Raw genomic sequence first — 25,551 nt, 5'->3', positions numbered from 1 at the left:
TGATAATAAGGAAAGAATCCTTTAAAGAAGCTATTGGAGGGATCTGTACCTGTATTCATTTTCTTCCCATCCTCCTTCATACTGATAGAATTGTTTGACTTCTCTAAAGCTACCTCCTTTGTACAGTTCTTCCAGTGTTCAGCACATTTATATATTGGTACTTAATTTATTGCCTATTTTTGATGAGAATGAACAGAGTACATGTTAAAGTCATGTTTTCTTTAAGCAAAGCAGTATTTGTCTGTGAATTAATTAGTCATCGTCTTTCAAGAGATCTGCTTCACTTCTTATAAAATTTGTGTTTATTATATTTTTTCCATGCATTTTTGGTCTTTTTCTTTAAAACCACTAAGAAACTGGAGCCACTGTTGATGATGATGATGAGTTTTTTGTTAAAGTATTAGTGGCAATTTATTTGCTTGGATGAGGAGGCAGCATAAAATTAAGGCAAAAGTTGGCTTTATACCTGGGAGGCTGGGAGTACAACTACCTGAGGAAGAAGGGATGAACCAGAGAGAAATGGAATAGTAGTCAAGAAGTGGTGTCTTAAGACAGGTCTTAAGGGAAGATGGGCCTCCAGCTGAGGACTTCTTAAAAAATGTGAATATTTATTGAATAAACCTATATTATTTCATGAGTTCTCATTAATGTTAAATTTTTTACATATACGTAGACATTGCTTATGACACATGAGTATGATGCCCATTAAGATACATTTAATAGGTTTTGTTAATTGTGTTACAACATTTATTTTAGGTACTTTTATAGACAGCTTCTACTCTTCTATAGCAAAAATCCTATCATGATGGAAAAATCAATATTTTGTACAGAACCAGCTTCTGATCTCCTTACTCTGAAACAAGATATCAACATTTACCTCTATATGAACCAGTTGCCTAAAGGATCAGCCCAGATTAAGTCACTGTTGTAAGTATTACAGAAGGTGTTTTTAAAGGTAACAGGCTGGTCATCGCATATATCCTAAATCCTGGTAGCAAATAGAATAAAACATTTATATGTATCTAAATTCTTCCCTCAGTTGTGAGTTGTTATTCATAGCCTGTAGGGCACCACAGATCCTTTAGCCTTGCACTCTACTCAATGTGATCTATGACTACTTCTTTAAAAATTCCACATACTATACCTCTTTTTTCTTCTATGCTGTTGCTCCTTTATACTATTAAGACTTCACAAACTTTAGGAAAGTGTTCCTGTATGCACTATTCATATTTACAATCAAAATTTCATTGTTTAGAGGAATAGATAGTATTATGTAATATAAAATTTAAATAGTACAGACAAGCACAAAGAAGAAAGTAAAATTCACCTCAAATCTGACCATTAGAGGGAACCATGGGTACTATTTTTATTAAAATCTGTCTAATAATATTTTCAAAAATAAGGACATATTCCCTAGAAAGAAATTTCAGGAAAAATAATTTTAGATTTTATTGTTTTAACATTTTTTGGGGGTGAATATTGAATAAAAACTGCTAGTTTTCTTTTTTTCCATTTTATAGTTTTAAAGAATTTCACAGAGAAGGGAAATAATTTACAAATTATGATAAGGACAAAATGAATTTTTCATTTGATTTTTAAGGGACTAAACATTGATAAAATAGTGAAATTATCTATGCTGAAGATCTAAATATGATTACTTTCTGTGCTTTGTCCATGTATGGAATAGTCAATCCATCCTACTTTGCTTTATGTTTGTATCTGTTTGTGTTACTGGAGTTAAATGTATACTGTACTAAGATATTAAACATTGTAGAAAACAGTAGTAGGTACATGTATCATCAATTATATTTTTTAAAAGAAAAAAACTTTTTTTCTTTCTCTAGGCGTCTTAATCCAAATTCTATATCTGCATTTGAAGCCAATGAAGAACTGAGTCTCCATGTGGCTGTTGGAGGCAAAATTTATCTGACTGTTTACTCCCCTGCAGATATTGTTAATAGAGTGAACAGTATGTCCTCAAGCGACAAGTTGACAAGATGGCAAGTTCTTGGTGTACAGGGAGCATTGCTGAGTCACTTTATACAGCCAGTTTACATCAGCAATATACTTGTTGGTAAGTGGGATTTCAGTACCTCCTGGCACCTTTCAGTAAATTCTCAGACTGTCAGTTTAATAATGGTTTTCGCATACATGAAACTTCAAAGTCAAAACCACTGTTTTTTAATGCATGTGAAAAAAGTCCACTGGTGAAGCTGTTTGTCTTGTGGTAACTTGTAATCACACTTAGTACAATATAACTTTTGCCATTTTATCAAGGTGTGAAGAATTAATATTCCAACTTAACCAGCTAGGTGTATTCTATCTTGAACTTTTGTTTGCACAGTGTCTCTTCACTCTCCCCTTTCTTTGGGGTGAAGATGCTTTCTTGAACTTCTTAAATCTAAAAGCTTATACTGTACTGTATGTACTCCTCTTTTTGAAGTATGGAAAATGTTAAATGCTTGTTTTGGTTCTTTGCTATCTTTATTTTTTTTTTTTTTGCTTTTAATTAGTACAATGAGTATGAAGTAAGTAGAATGCAAAATAAATACATAAGTTACTAATTTACATTTCTTTTATAGAGGGGATGTTTGAGAATGCTGGATTTATATTTGGATAGTCCTCCAGATGTTATCTCATTAATAGTTTTGGGATTGTTTCTGTAATTTTCCCATGACCTTGGTGAAATAATTTACTATCACTTGGGTTTTTTTGCTTATTGTTAATTTTCCTTTCAGATTTGTTTTTCTTTTTTTTGTACCGGGAATTGAAGTCATGACCTCATACTTGCCAGGCAGGTGCTGTGCCACTGAGTTATATCCCTGGTCTTATTGTTAATTTTGAAATGAATCCATGGACAAACTTTAGATCCTTATTTGGTAATATTTTTTTAGTGCTATTTTGGATTTTTTTTTTGTTTTTGTTCTGCTTTGTTCTGTATATTTTATACCAATCTCTTAGGAATTTCTCTTATTGGTATTATTTTTTCCTGCTCCCTATACATACAGGTATTATGAAAAGAAAAATGGTTATTATTTATTTTTCTAATGTTAGACTAATTTTACTTACATAGGACATATTTACTTGAATCATAATTCAAAAGACTGAAAAGAGCATAGCCAGTGAAGAGTCTCCCTCCCATCATAGTGCCCCAGGCACCCATTTGACCTCTATGGAAGCATACCTTATTAGTTTTGTGCTTTTATTTACATTAGTAGTTAGGTTTTGCTTGTAGAAATATAGATATTGATGTATATGTTCTTCTGTATTCTTTTTTATATTCAGCTTTTCAATCTTTTTTTAGATTTTATAATATACCTTCAAAAGAGACTGTTTCCTACTCTGCTTTTTTCAAATGCTGTTATTAATGAAGAACCACTGGCTCAGTTTTTAAAAGATTTAATTTGGTTACTAAAGTTCTTGTTCACTATTTTTGCTTTTAACCAGTACAGATTGTCTCAAGATACTTCAAACTTTTCCAACTTCTTCTTTTTTGTTCTTAATAAATGTAACTAACATATGTCTATGATTTTCTAAAATCATAGCTTTGGTAAGGAAAGCTTTCTTTGACTTTGTGAAAAGATATCTACAATTTGTCATTACATTATTATGATGTAATTCCACCCTATGGTTTCTTTTTCTTTTTGTGTGTTTGTGTACTTGAGACAGGGTCTCGCTATGCAGTTTAACCTGACCTTGAGCTCACTCCTCCTCCTCACCACCCTTGCCTCTCTCTCCTTCCCCAGACTGCCTTCCCTGCTCCACAGAATCTACTTCCCTTTTTTTCCTACCATCTTTCTTTTTTCTCTTTAAATTATGTATATTTTGTTTCTCCTACATTAGAGAAACCATGCAGTATTTAAACTTCTATATCCATCCATTGTCCTACAGATGAATCAAATTTATCCTGTATGCCTGAGTAGTGAGTATTCTATTATGTGTATATATATAAAGAAAATATGATAATATATCATATATATTTTCTTCATCTGTTAATGAACATGTAGGCTACTACCATGATTTAGCAAAGGTGAAGTTTCCCACTATAAACATGGGTATGTATCATTGTAACATGATGCCTTTAACTCTTTTGGAGTGATATCCAAAAGTGGTATAAATGGATCAAATAGAATTTCTATTTGTAGTGTTTTATTAAGGACTCTCCATGCAGATTTCCATTGTGGTTGTACTAGTTCTGCAACAATATAGAAGGGCTCCTTTTCCCTTACAACCTCATCAGCACTTGTTGTTTTTTGAGTTCTTGATAGTATCCATGGTGACTAGAGTAAGATAAAATCTCAGTGTTGTTTTGATTTTTATTTCTCACATGGCTACAGATGTTGAATGTTTTTTCACGTACTTACTGTTCACTTTTACTTCTTCTGAGAAGTGTCTATATTCATTTTCATTTGCCCATTTTTGATTGTATCTTTTTTTAGTTCTTTATATATCCTAGCAATTATAGTTCTATCTGAGAAGTCACTGGCAGAATTTTTTCTGATTCTATAGGTCATCTCTTCACTCCATTGATTGTTTCTTTTGCTGTGGAGAAGCTTTTTAATTTGACATAATCCCATCTGTTGATTCTTGGTATTAGGTTTTGTGTTCTTAAATTCAGGAAGTCCTTGCCTATGCTTGTGTCTTCAACAGTTTGATATTTGTGAAAAAAGACATTATCAATTTGTCATTTGTATGATGTAACTCCATGTTATAGTATTTTCTTAACAGTTTCTTTCTCTGTTAGTGGTTCAGAACAAGGGTTTAAAGCTTAGAGCTGATCATTTTGTCATCTTGCACTAACAATATTAGAGCACCATGTAGCAATAAAAATAGTTCTCTTTGGAAAAAATACTTTTTCTTCCTGAAGCTAATTATTAGTAATCTGTCGAGTATTACCTAAGTACATTTTAATGTCTCTGAGTGTGAAAAATATGGATTTCTGTACATCTTATGATTTCTATTTGGAGAAACAGGATATATGAGGCCCTAAAATGTATATTTTTAAAAGAAGACTACCAGGTGATTCTGATATAAATAGTTATATCATGTTGAGCAATTCTCATAACGTGTCTGTATATTAAGAGCATTACTTGTGTAGCTAAAACAATCTATTTTGTCTCAGCAATGAGAACAGTAAGTAACATAGCCCTGCATTTAATCTCTACAACTACTACTACTACTACTACCAATAATAATAATAATAATAATAATAATAATAATAAAATATAACATGAAGTCTAAGTTTATGTTAAAACAGAACTTTCTTGAGTATAAAATGATGAAGAATAATCTATAAAAACTTTTTGCTTAACATGGGTATTGAAAATTCCTTGATTTATATTTGTTTTCAAGCTTTTTAAGGTACATTTTAAGGAATAAGTTCATCTCTCTCAATACATATCACTACTTGTCCAGAGACAGGTATTTGCATCCAGAAGTCCCTTTCTGTACTGATTGAAAGTACAGTTGTAAAGAATGCTAACTGTGAAGTCTCTTACAGTAAAGGAATCTACTTTAAACAGTGATCTTGAGCATTTATGAATCAGTTGATAAATTTAGAAATTGTTACTCAATTTTGGCTTTTTTTTCTGAACAGTAATATAAGGTTCAGAATATTAATGAAATGTTTGCCCACAGTCCTTCAGTTTGCTTATTGACAGAGTTTGAAGTCATATCCAATCAGTAACTTAATACTGTTATTTATGATACCTTTTTCCTCTATAAGCTGCTGTCAGGTATCAGTAGTCTTGGATTAGGTTAAACCTTTCATTGTAAATTTATTTTAAATAATTTTGAATAAATCAAATAAAAATTTCCCAATTGTATAAGTTTAGAGATGTATTTCTCCAGGGACAAGATTTACCCTCAATGTTTCAGTGCTCTTACATTTGTTTCACAAGTTTATGTGTGTATTCTATAGATTGATCTTGCAATTCCCTACCTTCAAAATATAATCAAAATCATACTCTAGATATAGTCAATCATTAGAAGCATTTATATGTGACGGAGAAAAGTAACATTTTTAATATGAATAGATTTGATTTTTTTTCTATCAAGGTAGCTTTTACACTTCACATTAAAACATCTAAGTGAAACAATTTGGTGCTTAAAGAGTCTTATGAAGAGCTTGAGCTTTAACATTTTTTCTTTTTCCTAATATTTCTTAGGCTTAACTGGCATCACTGCAGTGTAAAATGATTGCATTTTTGAATCCTTGTCTTCTATTCATTAGTGATACAATAACTATTCCTCAGATATTTTGTCTGACTCTTTTGCTGTGTCCAAGTATATCAATTCCTCTTGATTTGGAACAAAAGAAAGCTTAGCAAACAGAATGTCAGAAGCAGCACATTTACTTTTAGAATCATATTCTAATGCCCAGACAGTTATAATGAGCGTAAGTTTTGATAACCATCTCAACAATTACACTGGTGGATAAATAAAACTTTATCTGTAAAACATGTATATGCACACATGTGATTTTATTATATTTATAAATAAATGTACACGCATATACTGTTGCAAGAATTTCTGGCCTTAGGGAGAAAAAGATAGCCTCAAAAAATATTTTAAATAGAAAAGAACACTCCCTGATTTCTATTTTAAGTTTGATGCAGTTTACTATTTTATATTAATGACATTATATCTTTTTGAGATCTCTTCTTCAACAGTTGCAACTGAGAATAAAAAGTGTTTAGTGTTGGGCACAATTTTAACCAGAGTGGTCATTCTCAGAATTGCTTTTTGTTGTGAAATCAGAACACTGTGGTACTGGAACATTTGTAGTATATTGCCAGTAGACTTGAAAAAATAATTCACTTCCAACCATTTCCCAGTCATATTTATATGCTGCCTTAGGTGCAGATTTCATATGGTCATCAGAAATAATCAGATAGAATGAGCTGATTCTATCTGGTGGAGCCATGCAAAAAGTACCAGTTTCTTTCTGGGCCAACACTGACCCTTTGCTTTTACTTACTACACTGAAAATTTTCTGTATCACTAAAAGGAATTTTTTTTTTAATGAACATTCTGTCATCCTGTCTTGGTTCTAATAAAAAATATGGAAGTAGCAGAAAGAAAGAAAAGGTTGAATACAGGATAGAGAAATGGGCTTTGGATATTTCCAGTTTTTGTTTCCGTTTATTTTTGATATTGTCTTTTCTTTTGATACTGAGTTTCTGGTTTTTTTTTTCTAGGTGATAGGAATTGCAGTGATACTAGAGGCTTAGAAATTGCGATAAAGCAACGTGTTGATGATGCACTCACTTCAAGACTTCCAATGTTTTACTTAGTCAACAGGCCTCATATTAGCTTAGTGCCCTCTGCTTATCCATTTCAAATGGATTTGGAATATAAGTCTCTGAGTATGAACTGGGCACAAGGGGACCTTTCTTTGGAGATTGTGGATGGCCTAAGTGGGAAGATCACTGAAAGGTTTGAATTACTAATTTATTTAAAAATTATATATTAAGCAGAAGAAGGCATTTTATCACAATGTTATTCTTTTTTGGATGCTGTTGAGTTCTAAACAATAATTCTTAATTGATTAGGCAATTATGTTGCAGATGTCATACTAACTAAAACATTTTCTGGTAAGAATACAGGCCTAGAGAAGTTACATAGCTTAGTGAAGTTACATAGAAAGTAGAGAAATCAGCATTCAAACCCACAGAATCTGGCTGCAGGATCAGTGTTTTTCCAAGTGTCACTTTGTGACCAGTAGCATTAGAATTGCACAATTCATTCTAAAAATTCAATTTCTTCTACTGAAACTGAATTGCTGGAGATTTGGCCTTGGGAATCTGAATTTTTACTCGCCCTCCCCAAGACTACTTGGATATACTTAGTGTAAGAACTGCTATACCATGTTATACTGCCTTCTTATGTAATAAATCTGTACACTGGGTAGTATTTATTTTCTTTTACAGATAAACTGAGGTTCAGGGTAGATTAGATATGTTGCCTAAGGTCACACAAATACTGAAGGACTCTATCAGAATCTGCGATTCTGATCTGGACATTTTATATCCAAAGGCCTTGCTCCTAACACAATGCTCTATCCCTTTTAGACAATTTTCAAATATCTATGTGACTTATTATCAAGTAAAAACTAAAACTTTTTTTAGTATAAATATACATTTATAATGAAGTAAGGAATAATGTTAAACATTTAAATGCTTTAAAATTGCTTTCTCAGTGAAGGACAGGATTGGATTAAGGCCATGTACAACTTTTTCTTATTGAACTTAGTCAAGCAGAATGATAATTATTTCAACTAGGATGGTATACTATTTGAGCTTTAGATCATATATCAGACTTGGCAACACCTATAAACAAAATATATTTTCAATGAAAGACATTTAAAAGCTGTTTGCTAAAGACATAAAAGAATGGCATAATAAAGATGAACTTAATAAATGTGAAATAGCTGTACCATTTTTTTATGACCAAATATCTGCTAAGTAAATACAAACAAAAAAGAAAGCAGGAGGTGTAATCAAAATATTAGATAAGGTATAATTATAATATCCATCCTCCAAAGGATTCCAATAAGGCAAAGAAGAATACTTCAGTAGCTAGAAGCTGCTTTCACTGCAGAAAAAGTTCTCTGAATTCTGTTTCAAAGGAGAAATGTAAACTGAAATTATAGAATATTTAGAAAACAAGGATGTTGAAAATATTGCCTATCAGAACTTATAGGACATAGTTAAAGCAAATTGAAAAGTCAGCCTTAAATTTTATACTAATAAATCATGGAAGTAAATGAAGCATAATGAAAGAATAAATAAATTAGAAATTCAAGGGAAAGGGAGCCAGGCACGGTGGTCTGTACTTGTAAGCTAAGTACTCTGGGAGCTAAGGCAGAGGGATCATAAGTTTGAGCCTGGCTTGGGCAACTTAATGACTTACTTAGCAAGACCCTCTCTAAAGAAAATTTTTTAAAGGGGTGGGGAGGTAACTCAGTGAAAGATTCAATCCCCAGGACTGAAAAAATATATATATATGTACAGGTATATACATCTATATGTACATTTAACTGGAGGGCTTTGAAGTAGGTATGTATCTATGTTACTTCTGTATTAAAGTAAAATTTGATTGCAGAAAAAGTACTGTACCATTGCATGAGAAATTCATTTATGTATATACCCATGTAACCATCACCACTGTCAAAGTATATCATCACATTTTTATCATCCTAAAAAATATTTCCATTAATTGGTATCACTGTAGGTTAATTTTGTGTTAAAAAAGCAACTAACCAACTATCAGTCTTGTATATTAATTTTTGATGTATTACTATAGTAATAAACTGTAATTTAGGATAAATTAGCTCTAGACAGTAATTAAATGTTTAAGATGATTTTTATATAACAAAAGTTTCACTACTTGCCTTGTACATAAATGAGATACATAAATATTTTAGACTTTGAATTTAACCCTTACAATTGCCATATAAATCATTAAATAATGGTTAATGAGTGTTCCATTCCTCTCTACTTTAGTTCTCCATTTAAAAGTGGTGTGTCAATGGCAAGTCGGCTCTGTAAGGCTGCAATGTTAAGTAGATTTAATCTGCTTGCCAAGGAAGCCAAAAGAGATGATTTATTTAAAGCAAATACATATCATGCAGCTAAGGTAAGGCCCTTAAAGAACAAAGTTGATCACAGTAATAAAAATAGACAATGTTGTGGTAATTTATGTTGACTTTACAGAGCAAACGTTTACAGAATAGTTCTTGAATATACAATACTACCATGTAATAGCACAATTAATTTTTAAATGAATATGCTAGAAATTGAATATGTAAGTAAGTGTTGCTGCTTAAAGTAGCCACCTTTGGGTGATATACACTTATTCTGATAACATTGTCCAAAGCTTCTATGTCAAACCTGGAGAAACAAAATGGTAATAAATTTTTTTGCCTGTATAACATTGTGTAAAATGTAGAATAGTAAGTATCCTAAAACAATAGTTAACAAAAATTAATTTTCCTATCTTAAAGTTGTTGAAAAGTTTTAATTCCAGCATTTAAACTGGACCTGATTTAATAGGTGATATAGATAGCTTCTTATCTGCAAAGTGTTTCTGTTTTCATACAAACATATCTTTCAAGTGAAAAGTTTAGAAGAAGGTAGACACACAATTCCTGGCACCAAAAAAAACACCCAAATATATAGTAGACAAAGGTAATTATCTTTTAACATGAGCATATTATTTCAGCTTAATGTATATATATTTTTGCATATATTTTAAAACATTAAGATCTACTGTATGTTTTTAATCTTTTTAATTAAATGTGACATTCACATATTTAATGTTATTACTGAATATTACATATAAATTGTTCTTATAAACTAATTCTAATATAGCATTTTATGAAAGTTGCTTAATTTTGCAAATGTCTTAATGTTTAAACTTTAATTCTAATCTATAAGGCAGTTATATTAACTATAGGTGTTTATATATGCATTTTTAAATATTAAAACTTTATTATAGAGATTTCCAACCTCTTTATGACACCAAAACCAAAAATTATCTAGGTGATCTTTTATAATTAATAATATGTGGGTAATTATAAAACTGGACAAGATGTAGGATGTGGTGACCCACACCTATAATCCCAGTACTCAGGAGGGTGAGGCAGGTAGATCAACACTAGTCTGAGGAGAGCCTGAGCTGCATATTGTGAGTTCAAGGCCAGCCTGAACTACAAAGCAAGACCCTCTCTCAAAAAATTAAAAAAGATCAGTGAAATCAAAAGTTTCCTCATTTTAAAAAGTCAACAAACTTGATTAATAACAATCTAGACTAACCAAGAAAAAAATGAGATAACAAAAATTATCAAAATCTGAAATGAGAGAGTCCTTACTCCAGACCCTCAAGAAGCTAAAATAACTGTTGCACCAAAAACCTTTTGTTAATGCATTAGACTAATTAAATGGATGTTGCATAGAAAGACATAACAAAACCTGACTCAAAAAATAGATCATCCAAATGTAATTTGATCAGTTAGAAAAATTGAACTATTAAAATTACTTATGCAAAATAAAATACCAGGTACATAAATGGCATCACTGATGAGTTCTACCAAACATAAACAAACATAGTACAAATAAAAAGTTCTTTCAACTCATTAGAAGGCCATTAGAAGGCCAGCATTACTCTGTTATCAAAACTGGACAAAATCGTCACAGAAAATGGAAACTTAAAATCAGTATCTTTGAAAAAAATAAATGTGAAAATTTTTAACAAGATTTAACAAACCAAATCCAGCAACAAACGAATTTTTAAAAAAAGGTTAGATTATACTCCATGTCCAAGGTTTAATCCAAGAACATAAGAGTGATTTGACATTAGAAAATTCTTTGATATAAGGAACTAGAGCAATAAATTCAACTTCAAAACCCATATAATTAGCTTAAAGTACACACAAAATGCATTTGATGAAGTCTGACACCCATTTGCGATACATATGTTGAAAAAATAAGTGAACTTCCTAAAAAATATGAACTTCCAGTTTCATAAGGCCATCAACAAAGAACCTACCATTGATATTATACTTAATAAGAAAAGACTCAATACTCTTCTTCCCCAGCCAAAATTATGGAAAAAGGCAAGAATGTTGGCTCTCACCACTTGTACGCATTATCTTGTTCATTCTAGGCAATACATCAAGGCAAGAAAAAGAGGCAAAAAAGTATACATACCAGGAAGGGAAGAGAAACATTTTCCTTTTTTCTAAAAATGATGTAATTTTGTAGGTAAAATATCCTTTGGATACCAAATACAGGCAACTAAATCATATTTGAATGTAATAACATCATTGTATAAGAATAGTATAGAAAAATAAATTGTGTATCTGTATCCTAGGAACAGGCACTCCCAACATAAAATTGCTTCAGGCATACAATCTCAAATACACACAAAGATAGGAATATACACACAAAGAGAGGAATACATTAACAAAAGAACTATAAGACCTGTACACAGAAAATGATAAAAACATTGCTGAAAGATACTAAGGAGGACCTGAATAAATGGGAAGCTGTACTGTATTATGGCTTGGAAAACGTAGTAGTATTAGGATGCTATAATTTCCAAATTATAGCTTTAATGCAAAACTAAAAATCTCTACAGGCTTTTGTGTAGAAATTAATGAAATGATTATAAAATTCATATGAATATCCAAAATAGCAGAAAAGAGAAAATAATTGTGAAAAAGTACAAAAGATTGGAATACTTACCCTACTTAGTTTCAAAACTTACTACAGGTACACCTTGGAAGTATCACAGGTTTGTTTCCAGACTAACATGATAAAGTAAAGTGAGTCTCACAAAAGTTTCAGTTTCTCAATGCATATAAAGGTTAGGTTTATACTGTTCTGTAGTCTAGTATAAGTGTGCAACAGTGTTACCTCTTCAAAAACACCAAGGTACATAACTTAATTTTTTTTTGGCTCATCCATAAGAGTAACTGTTCATCCATTAGTTGTATAAGATTGCAGCAATTCTTCACATTCTAAGGCTTCACTTATAATTTTAGTTCTAGTTCCTTTGCTGTTTCTACCACATCTACAATTACTTTGTTCTCTGAAGTCTTGAACTCTCAAAATCATCCATCAGTGTTAGTTTCTTCCAAGCTCCTTTTTAAAAAAATTAATTTTACTGGTACTCTTTTGATACACATGATGATCACATTCATTCTAGGGAATTTGTACCTGTACATAATATATCTTGATTCCTCTTGACTCATTCCCTCCCCCACCTTCAAGACCACCCCCTCCTCATTTACAAAAACTTTGTTTCCACTTTTTCCCTTTTATTCTCTTTTTTTCCTTTTCCCCTCTCTTTCCTTCTCATTTGAATATTTTCTTTCTACTTCTCAATGTCTGTCCATTTTGGTCCTTATTTAAGCTGTTGGTTTCACACAAGAGAAGCAATGTGATACTTAAATGTGTGTCCAGTTTATCTTGCTCACAAGTACAATCTCAAGGTGTATTCATTTGCCTAAAAATGTCTCTTTATCCTTCTTTATGGCAGAGTAGTACTCCATTGTATATAAGAAGCATATTTTCTTTATCTGTTTATCTATTGTTGGGCATCTGGACTGTTTCCAAGACTTAGCTATTACAAATTTTACTGTGGTATGATGCTTTCAACTCTTTGAGAAGATACCAAGAAGGAGAATAGCTGGAGCAAATGGAGTCTCTAGTTTTAGCTTTTTGAGGAATCCCCATAGTCGTTGTACCAATTTACACTCTCACCAGCAGGGGGGTAAGGCTCATTTTTCCCCCATAGCCTCACCAGCATTTGTTATTGGTTGATTTCTTGATGATAGCCATTCCTTCTAGAGATGGAATCTCAGTGTTGTTTTAATTTGCATTTCTTGAATGAGCAGTGATGTTGAACATTATTTCATATATTTATTTGCTAATTATACTACTTCATCTGAAAACTGTTCATTTCAGATGCCCATTTTTTGATTGAGTCTTTAAATTTTGGGGATTTGGGTGGTTTTTTTGAGTTCTTTATATATTCTAGATATTAGTCCTTTGTCTAAGGAATAGCTGGTAAAATTTTTTCCCATTTTGTAGATTGTCTCTTCACTTTGTTGGTGATTTCTTTTGCCATGAAAAAGCTTTTTAATATGATGAGATCCCAGTTGTTGGTTCTTTGTAATATTTCCTCTGCCACATTGGGGTCTTGTCCATAAAAGTCTTTGCCTGCATCTATATCTTCAAGAGTTTTACCTGTTCTTTCTTCCAGCAGATTAAGTGTTTCCGTTTTAATATCTGGATTTTTTATCTATTTCAATTTTAGTTTAGTGCATGGTCAGAGAGATGAATTTAGATTTAATCTTTGGCATGTAGAAAGCCAGTTTTCTCAGTACCATTTATTAAAGAGGCTATCTTCAGTGAAGGTATTTGGCCCCCTTTGTTAAAGATAATGTGGCTGAGTATGTGTGGAATTGTTTCTGCATCTCCATTCTGTTCCATTTATTCTTGGGTCTGTTTTTTGGGAGGGGTGGTACCATACTGTTTTTATCATGGTAGCTTTGTAGTATAATTTTAAATTGGGAATTGTGATGTTCCCTGCCATGCCTTTTTTGCCTAGAATTGCCTTTGTTATTGCAGGTGTCTTCTTGTTCCAAAAGAATTTTAGGATTGATTTCTCTCTTCTATGAGGTATGCTTTTGATATTTTGCTTGGGATTACATTAAGTGTGTATAACAGTTTTGGAAGTACAGCCATTTTCAGAATTTTGGTTCTGCCTACCCAACCAAGATCAAGGTATATCTTTCCATTTTCTGATATTTTCTTGATCTTGTTTTTCAGAGTACTGTAGTTTTCATTGTAAAGGTCTTTTACTTCCTTTATTGGATTAGTTCCTAAATATTTCTTTTTTGGCTGCTATTGTGAAAGGTGTTGTTTCCCTAATTTCTCTCTCAGTGAGAGTTATTAGTGTATAGAAATTCTAGTGATTTTTGAGTGTTGTCTGTGTATTCTGCTGTGCTACTGAATTTGATTATTAAATCTAGTAACCTTTTGATGGAAATTTTGGGGGTCTTTTATGTAGAGTATCATGTCATCTGCAAATAAAGATAATTTCTTTCTTTCCTATCTTTATACCTTTTTTTTTCTCTTGTATAATTGCTCTTGCTAGTGTTTCCAGAACTCTATTGAATAGGAATGGTGGTAGTGGATATCCTTGTCTTGTTCCTGATTTTAGAGTGAAAACTGATTTCAGTATTACTATTTCTGAGAGAATAGTGAGGCCCAAGGAAAAGGAGAAAGATAAGGAAATAGCCAGTCAGTGGGGCAGTCAAAACAAGCAGCCCTTTTTCAATTAAATTCACTATCTTTTATTGATATAGTTTATAATACCTCAAAACAATTACAGTAGTAACATCAAAGATCATAGGTCAGTATTAACAGATATAATTTAAAAGTTTAAAATATTATAAGAACAGGGGCTGGGGATTTAGCTTAATGGCACAGCGCCTGCCTGGCAAGCTCAAGGTTGTGAGGTCAATTCCCGGTACTAGAAAAAAAACAAAAACCGAAAATAAAATATTATAAGAACATGTGGTGCAGACATGAAATGAACACATACTGTTGGAAAAATGGTACCAATAGACTTGTTCAACACAGGATTACCATAGACATTTGATATGTTAAAAATGTATTATCTGGGAAGCACAGTAAATTAAAGCACACTGGAATGAACTATGCCTATATAAAGCAACAGTAAGAAAATGTATAATATAATGATAAACATAAATGTTAAATAAGCAAAATTGTCTTTTAGGAGTACTGGGAAGAAAATTTTTTAGCTTTAGAAACTAAAAGTGTAGTAAATCCAAAAATATTTCATTTATTTTTAAAATGTAAAGTTAAAGAAGCAATATTAGGGCTACTTACTTTTCAGAGATCAAATTCTACTGATTTGATACAATTTGATTTTTTTTTTCCTCTCTAGCGTATGTCTGCCTCATATCAAGAAGCTAAAACTTTATTGAAATCCTACTTACAGCAACATGGCTATGGCTCCTGGATTGTGAAATCTCCCTATATAGAGCAATTTAATATGTGAATTAGACAGTTCCTTATCATATTAAACATCTTTTGTTTTTTTGGTGTGTTTGACTGGTAAAAATGTTTTTAAAATATTAGAGGTTTTCAACTTTCAAAATCAGCGTCTTCAAACAGTAGTGTCTTAAATATTGCTAAAAATTAGTGCATCTTCATCTCAACTTACATTGAAACATTAGAGATTTTTAAATATTTTTCATTTTTTTTTGAAAAAGAATTGCCTGGTTTGATGTGTACATACTGTGCTTGCTTGAGCAGCATATATACTAATGTGTACACATTTTACATTTATTTTTACAGATATAAAATCATTACTCTCTGCAATTTAAAACACAATTCATTTTCTCAAGATTTTGCTTTGAATCTATCCACACAGCAGTAATATTCAACATCGTGTCTCATATCTCATTCAAGCATTCTTTTATTTAAAAATAGAAAGCAAGAATAAAAATAATTTGTATTCATATATTCAATAGGCATTTAAATACTTAATATTTTCCACTTACTATGCTAGATAATAGTAATAATAATCACTAAAAGATCTCTCAAATCAAGTTCATGAATACAAACTGCACATACAGAAAAATATTAAAACCATATTAGGTAGGAAATCATTTGACAGATTATAATAGAAGAAATTTGTATATGCTTTACATAAGATTGCCAGTTTTCAGCAATACTATAAGATCTGTTTGTACTGAATGTTATTTAGTTCTTCATAATTTAGATTATTAAGGATTTCTAATTTATAGGTAAATAAAACTTTACCTTAGCATTGATATTGTTTATTCAGCAATTAGCTAAAAAAGGAAAGTTTACTCTTGAGCTGGGATGATATCATTAGTAAAATTATAAGTTTATCCCATACTTTAGCTTTTTTCCTCTATTCCTTGCTTTTCTATCAGAGATATAGTAAACCTTACGTGTGTTTACATGTGTCCAGGGTTTGTTCTCTTAGCTTGCATCTTTATTAAATTTATGAGTCTCACCGAAGCCAATATAAGCTATTATAATGTTTAATGTAGCTTGCTTTGTTATCTATTCTAAAAGTATACTGTAGTGGTTTTTAGTTAATGAATAGTGAAGTTATTTTGGAAAGACGTACTTATGGTTTTTAGTGTTCTAGATTCTATACAGTACTTAGAAATATTAGGCTGAACCATGTGAACCACTTTTGGTAAATTTAAAAGGATGAAATATGGTCAGTGTCATAAGGATCAACACAAATATATTAATAAATTTCGTTTCAGTCTATTATATAGTTATTGCGTGTTTCTCCAACTGGTATTTTCTTGTTAAATATTTTTAAAATCTTTTTACTAGGTTATTTCTTTTCACAGCATATTTCCAGCTTTTAGTATTGTTTTACTTCTCCTTAACAATAAATCTGCCTTTGAAAATACAAGATATCTTCTAAGGTCTTAAGTTAGGCACTGCCATGGAAATTAGTGAAATATGATTTCCTAACAAATTTATGGATTTTTAAAAATATATATATAATTTCAAGGGAATGTAAAGTAAATATACTCAACTGTTTTACAGACAGAATCTGGTAAGTACCACTTACTTACTCGACATGTATTGCAGAATATGTTTATCTTTGTGCACCCAGTTATATGTGATGTTTTGGTTTAAAGAGAGGAAAGCTATTCGGAAGTACCAAGAAAGGTGATAAAGGATAAGGAGATAGTACCTAGTAGAAGGCACTCATTTAGTGGCAGGGTGAAGAGTTGGACATAAAACTCAACATTGACTGTGACTTGCAAATTATTTAAACTCTCTCATCTCAGGTCTTTATCTTTAAAGGATAAAGTTTATATTAATGATTTTCATTCTCCAGAAGAGGGGCTTGTCTTAGTTACTTTCTCATTGCTGGGACAAAATACCCAACATCCACAATTTAAAGGAAGAAAGGTTTAGTTTGGTTTACAGTTTGTAGAGGTTTCAGTCCATAGTCAACTGGCTTCAAGGTAGGGCATCATGACACAGGGACATGGATGAGGAGAAATAGTCCATAACAAGGCAGGCAAAAAGCAGAAGGCAGCAAGCAGTGAAGCAAGCCTTTCCTTCCCTTTTATCCCATCCTGGCTATAAGCCTTTTAGGTGGTGCCACCCACACCCAGGGTGGGCCTTCCCATTATCCACACTCAGACCTATGCTAAACCAATCAGTGGTCTAATTTAGTACCATACACCCCTAATCCCAGGATTATACACCTTAGATCCAGCCACCTCTGAAAGACCACATCTGTGGGCACAGGAGGCTTTGAGGGGGCAGAATCTAGGTACAAGCTATAATACGCCTTGATAGGAAGGGTTCTAGGTTGCTCTTCATCAGAAACAGCAGTACTGTTTAGTGTGTTTGCATTTCTACAAGATAGTTTGCTTGAAGAAAAACTTCTAAATTCATATTTTTAAACGTGTACCTCTAAAATATTCAAAACCCACAAAAGTTGTTGTTTCTACATTTAAATTCTCTTTTATCTCTAAGATTTCTCTAATGTTATCTGAGATAATCATTGAAAGGTGAAATTTAGTACGGTGAAATGAGAGATTGCATAATGAAATGAGGAAATGTTACATTAAGACTAGAATGTAGAACACTGGGTGGGAAAATTCAAACCTAGCAGATGTTCTTAGTTTGGTAGGGAGAAAAGAGCTTTTGAAGAATCTATGTAGGGAAATAACTTGCATTAAAATACCATTATGCTACTGTTTACTTACGGAAATTTAAAAGATAGGGAATCCGCTATGTACACCCACTTATATTGTTAGCACACCTTAATAGTAATTCTATCATAAATTTTATGTAAATTGTTGGAATAAGGATCAAAATTACTTTTTTACATTGGAATTTGTTGAGTATCAATATACAGGAATCATTACTCTTCTTGCTTTTAATTATATGTGCCAAAAACTGGGTCCTTTGGTTTTTAGAGTTTCCACAATCTGTTTTGCTACTTATGTTGCTATGATGTTATTTAAAAGGTTCCTCTCTTCTACTTCCTAAAATCAGCATTAAGTCTAAAAGCTTTTAAATGCAGTGTCAGATTTTTAGCAAAACTACGTCCCAGAAATACTGTCTGTTTTCAGGAGAAAACACCACATTTGGATTGGCTTCCTTTTTATGATAGCAGCCATTAATGATCTTTGCCTATATTATTTCATTATGGGTTTCAGATCACAATTACATTGTCTTGCACCAATGCTTCTATTAAAGAAGTGTGTCCTCATAGATTATTTGATTACATGGGTGAGAGGGTATACTTGATAAAGCAAAAGCTAGATTATTTTTCTTTCTTTAAATTTTTGAAATAGTTTATTGTCATCCTTTGAAGTTGACCAAAGATTTTATCTAGATGAATTTAAACATTCTAGTATTTCTGTGCATTATAATATTCATATGTATAATCAAATTGTTCTACTTTTAGTTGGTAGGAACCTTTTTAAAACATCTTTCAATATTTTTTCTTAGTTACTGCTTCTGATATTTGAAGTAGTATTTTGTGTATTTTCTCTACTGCTAATATATAGACATGTAATTAATTTTTATATTCACCTGATAGCTCATGGAATTACTAAATCAGTTCTATAATTTATTGTAGGCTTTCAGATGTTCTTCAAAGTCCTATCCTGTGTGAATGATAGATTTAGTTCTTCTATCGCAATACTGACATTCTAATTTGTCTTGCTTTTTTGTACTGTCCATGACTTTCCAGTACCATTTTAATAGTAGTGAGTGGAGTCCTCATATGGAAACCTTATCTGTTGATGTCTGTCTTTTGAACATGATATAAATAATTTTAGATTGATTATTTTTGTCACAGCAGAATTTTTCTGCCTCCTGATGTGCATATATTTCTTCAAAGACTCCTAGTTCCTTATAACAAAATGGTGTGGAGAAACTAGTTTTGATGCTAAGTGTACCTGGACACTAGGTTGGTAATTTTCTCCTAAAGATTTTTTTCCCAGAGCACAAATCTTACACCCATTTAAGATACTTGTTTATATTGACATTCACGTTTCAAATTCATGTCTACCAACGGAGTGTGGTCTTGCTCTCCTGTGCACTCTGGAGAGTTGAGACAGGGGCGTCACAAGAATGATGGGCAACTTAGAGACTAAGAGCAAGACTGCCTCTCAAGGGGGCGTGGGGCTGGGCTGTAGCTCAGTGCAAAGGCCTTAGATTCAGTTCCCACTACTATTACCCCTCACCCCCAAGAAGAAATAGGAAGTCAGGTTCATGGTGTTTTTAATTAAATTTCTTCAGTCTTCTGTATCTCTTTTATCCCATACCAAAATTTCAATTCCTGTGGATAAAAAATACTTCATTTTTCCATCACACATGTACATACATAGAAGTTTCAGAATAGCAATACCGTCAATAATATTATTAAAAAACTAAAATTATTTTTGTCTTTAGCATATATGCAGCCTCACATATGCAGTCAAATTAATGTGGTTTACAGTAACTTCTGTGTAATTATGCCTTTAACTGAGGACAGTTTAGATTTTATTTAATTTGGTTTTCAGTAGTTACAAGTGAGGTTTTGAAATTATTATATAAAAATATGCAGGTGCTTAGCATGCAAAGGCCCTGGGCTTAATCCCCGGTACCAAAAATAGCAAATCTGGGAGTGATATAAGCAAGATGGAACACTAGAGTGCTTAGCATGCTTTCCTCCACAACAAAGGACCAAAGCAAGTGAAAAATGATAGCTATTTCCCTGAAGTGAGCAAGGCAGCATCCCAAAATGTAGTAGAGGGTGTGGTACAGTCTGGCAACACTCCCTCAGCAGCTTAGCTGACCCAGGTCTGCATACCAGCAAGTTATTCTCTGAATGTTTATTTTCTCTTTTCCACTTTCACCTGAGAACCTAATTTTAATGTATATGTGTACATATACATGTATATTTATGAAAACATACAGAAAATAAACCCTTTTTTTGGTAGCAGGAATCGAACTCAGGACCTCATGCTTACCAGGCAGGTACTGTGCCATTGAACTATATATCTGGCCTGAAAATGAATCTATAACCCCTCAAAATTTCTTCACGTGCCTATGAAGTCCTGCCCTCCCATTCTAGAGAGTTTGTTTTTAAATATATAATCTGAATTCTTATGATGTGGAACATCTTGCTTAGCATTCTGAACCACATGGCCCCTTCTATATTCAAATCCAACCCTTTTCAGAGTTCCTACATTAGTACTTGCTTTCCAGTCTTCTCTTTTGTGTTAACCGTTTTGCAATTCTGCTTATTCATCAAAAGCTTTATAAAATCTGGCTCATTATCTCAATCCCCGCATTATGGGCTATCAACATGTCTTGGATGACTTGGCCAAAACTGGTCTCTTGGGTTCTTTAGCCTCCTCCCTCCAGTGATCTCCTCAACCAACAAATTGCACAGTCCCACTACATATTTTACTATTATCTTTACCTCCTCCAATGTGTTGATTTCAGGTGTCCTTTTCTCTGATCACTACCTTTTCCTCATGTAGCTTGCTTATAACTCAGGTGTCTAATTTTGGTGACTGTTTCTTCTGTTTTACGTACATCTGCCTCTACTCTTCATCATATTTTCAGGGTACTGCTCAGATGTGGAATTCTCAGAACAATTGAGATTTTGTCAACAGCAACATCTAAGCTTTCAGTTAAATCAAGTAACTCCTAAACTACCATTTCCTGTAGCTGTCATTCTAAATGACACCAGATATATTGTCCAGGAAAAATTCAAATCAGTTAAACCTGAATATCGGCTTTCTTTGGCATGAACAACTGAAAATACTGGGAGAAGATCATATAATTCTTCTGCATTTTATCACTTTCAGAAATATGCACAAATCTGAGGACTTTTAACATGATCTTTCAGTCTTAACATAGTTCCTTAGTACATCTTACATTTTCTGAGATGAATATTTTGTACCTTGTCCTCTGTCCTTGCACCTATAAATGATCTATAATCTTGCCATCATTCTCAGTGGGTGACTTTTCTTGGTATTTCTTCAAGAAAAATAGTCTTATTTAGAAGCAGATGACATACACTGAATGTGCTTGTTTCTGTAAATCTTACTTTCTGTTTGTTCCCTCTTGAAAATGAAATCTTCCTTTCATGGCCAATCTTTCCCTTCTTTATTTTGACTATCTTCTTTCATCTTTCATAGATTTCTGTCCTGCAATTGTGTTCTTCAGGCCTTCATTATAAATTTCTCATTCCCTATTAAATATTTACATTCAGCTTTAAAATAACTCACAATAAGAGTAAAGATCTAAGAAAAGTCCATATGGCTGAGATAAAGTATCCTGGTTTGTTTGTACTGTAGTAACAAAAACACCATATTCTAGATGGCTTATAAACCACAGTTCATGCAGATTCACTGCCTTCTAAGTGTCCACCCTTCTTCATAGATGGCTGTCTTCTTGCTGTTTTCTTCATAGGCTTTTTTCTAAGAGCACTAGTCTCATTCCCAAGGGTTGTGCTCTCAAGACCTGATTACTTCCCAAAGGTGTCATGTAGTACTATGAAATTGGGGCTTAGGATTTAAACATACAAATTTTTAGAGTAAAGACACATTTGTACTATAGCAGAGAATGTCCAAGAAGGAGAAACATAGAAAGGTAGCTGTCTTGTTTACTTTTTCCTCGTTGCTGAGACAAAATACATGGCACCTAGAATTAAGGAAGAAAAGGTTTATTTAGCCCACAGTTTGTGGAGGTTTCAGTGCCTACTCTGCTGGCTCCAGGGCAGAGTGGCACATGGCAGAGGGTGACAGTTTATGGCTGTGGAAAACAGCAAAAGCAACAAGATCAAATGTGGGAGGAGCGAGAGAGAAGACCCTCTCCTATATTGTATGCGGGCAACCTGCTCCAGGGCAGGTGTAGCACTCACACCCATAATTCCAACACTAGGCAATGAACCAATCACAAACTCCAGATTCAGCCATGCCCATGACTGCGGGAGGCTTTGTGGAAACACTTAGACACAAACCATAACAGCAGCTCTGCCTGAGAGCTTAGACTCAGTTTGCTAAAGAAGGGGAAGTTGCAGCCCACTGAATGGCAGAACTGGTCAGTGGTTTTTTTGGAGAGTAGACTCAAAATTGTACAGAAAGTGGAAGTGGTGGCACAGACCTGAATCCCAGCACTATGGAAATTGGAAGAAGGATGATCAAGTTCAGCCTGGGAAACTTAGCAATTTAGTCAGATCCTATTTCAAAATTAAAAAAATCTTGACTCTGACAATAGTCAAATGATCAGAAGTCTCAGAATTTTATTCCTTAGAACAAACCGTATACTAGATTGCTTTTTATACATCAAAAAGCTGCTAAGCAAAAAATCAAGAAAGCAGAAATGAACTTGTTTATTTTGTCTTACTAATGGCTACAAAAGTTAAATACCTACAATAAATTTAACCAAGGAAGTAATCTCTACAATTAAAATTACAGCACTAGTGAAAGAAATTGGGGAGGACACCAGAAAATCTAAAGGTATCCCATGTTCATATAATTCCTATAAAAATATTGATGATACTTTTCACAGAAATAGAAAAAACACTCCTCCCTCCAATGATCTCCTCAACCAACAAATTGCACAGTCCCACTACATATTTTACTATTATCTTTACCTCCTCTACCTTTACCTTCCTTCAGGGAAGAAGCAATTCTGAATGAAGAAATGGGAAGTATTACAAAACCTGACTTCCAAGCATACCGCAAAGTTGTAGTACCCAAAACCGCTTAGTGCTGGTATAAAACACAAACATAAACCAGTGGAAATAGAATAGAGAATCCAGAAATGAACTCGTTTATTTTGCCTTACTAATATTTGACAAAAGCAATAAGAGTATACAGTGGAGACTGGAGGAAATCTCTTCAATAAGTGGTGCTGGTAAAACTGGGTTTCAGTATGTAGAAGAAAACTAGATGCCTGTCTTTTACTATATGAAAGTCAATTCAGGACGAGAGCAAAGACTTAAATGTCTTATCTGAAACAGTGAGATTACTAGAAGAAAACATGGGAAACACTTCAGGACATTGGTCTGAGCAAAGATTTTTTTTTTGGCATAATATATAAAGATAAAAGTAAAAATTAACAAATAGGACTATATTAAATTACAAGTCTGGTATGGGAGAAAATATTTGCAAGCTATTCATCTGACAAGAGATTAATTTAAAGAAGATTTAATGAGCTCAAAAACAAATAGTAGTGCTTACTTCAGCAGTACATATACTAAAATTGGAATGATATAGAGAAGATTAGCATGGCCCCTGCGCAAGTATGACACACAAATTCGTGAAGCATTCCATATTATTGGAAAAATTCATTCCATTGAGATAATTACTGCTAGGCAGTCTTGGCAAAAAGAGGCTTTGGCTTTTTTACTTTTGATGACCATGATTTTATGGATAAAATTGTATTGCAAAAATACCACACCATTAGTGGTCATAATACAGAAGTAAGAAAAGCTTTGCCTAGACAAAAAATGCAGGAAGTCCAAAGTTCTAGGAGTGGAAGAGGAGGGAACTTCAGTTTGGGGGATTCATGTGGTGGTGGTGGTGGTAATTTTGGACCAGGACAAGGAAGTAACTTTAGAGGAGGACCTGATGAATATGGAAGTGGGCGTGGATTTGAGGATGGCTGTAATGGGTATGGACGGGGACCTGGAGGTGGCAATTTTGAAGATAGCCCTGTTTATGGAGAAGGAAGACGAGGATACAGTGGTGGAGGACCAGGATATGGAAACCAGGGTGGGGGCTACGGAGGTGGTTATGACAACTTTGGAAGAGGGCATTATGGAAGTGGAAATTACAATGATTTTGAAAATTATAACCAGCAACCTTCTAACGATGGTCCAATGAAAAGTGGAAACTTTGGTGGTAGCAGGAACGTGGGGTGACCATATGGTGGAGGAAATTATGGTCCAGGAGGCAGTGCAGGAAGTGGGGGTTATAGTGGAAGGAGCCAACATTGAGATTCTTCCTATTTGCCATGGGCTTCACTGTATAAATGAGAGGATGAGAGCCCAGAGGTAACAGAACAGCTTCAGGTTATTGAAATAATAACACATAAATGCAGAAGACACTAGAAAAGATGCAGAGAGGCATTTTGTGAATGGATTGGATTATTTAATAACATTACCTTACTGTGGAGGAAGGACTGTAAAAAATACCTTTGAGACAGTTTCTTAGCTTTTTAATTGTTATTTCTTTCTAGTATAGAGTACAGAAGCATTCCTTCTTTGATAATGTTAAATTTGTAAGTTTCAGGTGACATGTGCAACCTTTTTAAAGATTTTTCTCAAAGTTTTCAAAATCTGTTAGCCAGGATCATGGTGTAATAAGGCATAACATTTTTCCTTTAAAACTTTAAATGTGTGTGTACAGTCAAGAAGCTGTTGCACATTTATGATTTAATAAAATAATTCTAAAGAAAAAACAAATAATAATAACTCATCAAAATAGATGAATGACCTGAATAGATATTTCTCAAAAATGATATGCAAATAGCCTATAAGTGGATGAAAACTGCTCAGTATCACTAATGATCAAGGTAATCCTACAATGAGATAGCATCTACCCAGTTAGAATAACTATCACTAAAAGGACAAAACATAACAAATGCTGGCAAGGATTTGGATAAAGGGAAACTCTCATACACTGTTGATGGAAATATGAGCAGGGCCATTGTGGAAAGCGGTTTGGGAATTCCTCAAAAAACTAGAAATAGAACTACCATATAATCCAGCAATCGCACTAGTGAGTATACATCCAGAGGAAATGAAATCAGTGTGTTGAGAAACATTTGCACTTGCATGTTGTTACACCACTCTTTACATTAGCCAGTAGATGGAATCAACCTAAGTGTCCAGTCACATGAACAGATAAGGAAATGTGGCATACACACACGATGGAAGCCATAGAAAGAACAAAATTTTTATCATTTGCAACAGCATGAATGG

General features: G+C 33.1%; 1 protein-coding gene and 1 pseudogene across 3 annotated transcripts in view; both read left to right on the top strand.

Annotated features, from left to right (window-relative positions):
• The window catches only part of Adad1 (adenosine deaminase domain containing 1 (testis-specific)), a 29,435-nt gene extending 13,792 nt beyond the window's left edge, over positions 1 to 15,643 (top strand). For all 3 annotated transcript variants that reach the window (XM_005386771.2, XM_005386772.2, XM_005386773.2), the window contains exons 8-12: positions 757 to 927; positions 1,845 to 2,074; positions 7,200 to 7,437; positions 9,507 to 9,639; positions 15,484 to 15,643. In XM_005386771.2, coding sequence (XP_005386828.1) covers positions 757 to 927; positions 1,845 to 2,074; positions 7,200 to 7,437; positions 9,507 to 9,639; positions 15,484 to 15,597 — 886 coding nt within the window. In that variant the 3' untranslated portion in view covers positions 15,598 to 15,643. The remainder of the gene's footprint in view (positions 1 to 756; positions 928 to 1,844; positions 2,075 to 7,199; positions 7,438 to 9,506; positions 9,640 to 15,483) is intronic.
• A 6,541-nt stretch (positions 15,644 to 22,184) lies between these two features.
• LOC102017800 lies at positions 22,185 to 24,564 on the top strand (annotated as a pseudogene).
• Positions 24,565 to 25,551: the final 987 nt, after the last annotated feature.

Source organism: Chinchilla lanigera, unplaced genomic scaffold, assembly GCF_000276665.1.
Source record: "Chinchilla lanigera isolate Chin_1 unplaced genomic scaffold, ChiLan1.0 scaffold00027, whole genome shotgun sequence".
In the NCBI taxonomy this organism is placed as follows: Eukaryota; Metazoa; Chordata; class Mammalia; order Rodentia; family Chinchillidae; genus Chinchilla; species Chinchilla lanigera.
Note: the sequence above shows the minus strand (reverse complement) of the source record. Positions and strands in the feature narration are given on the sequence as shown.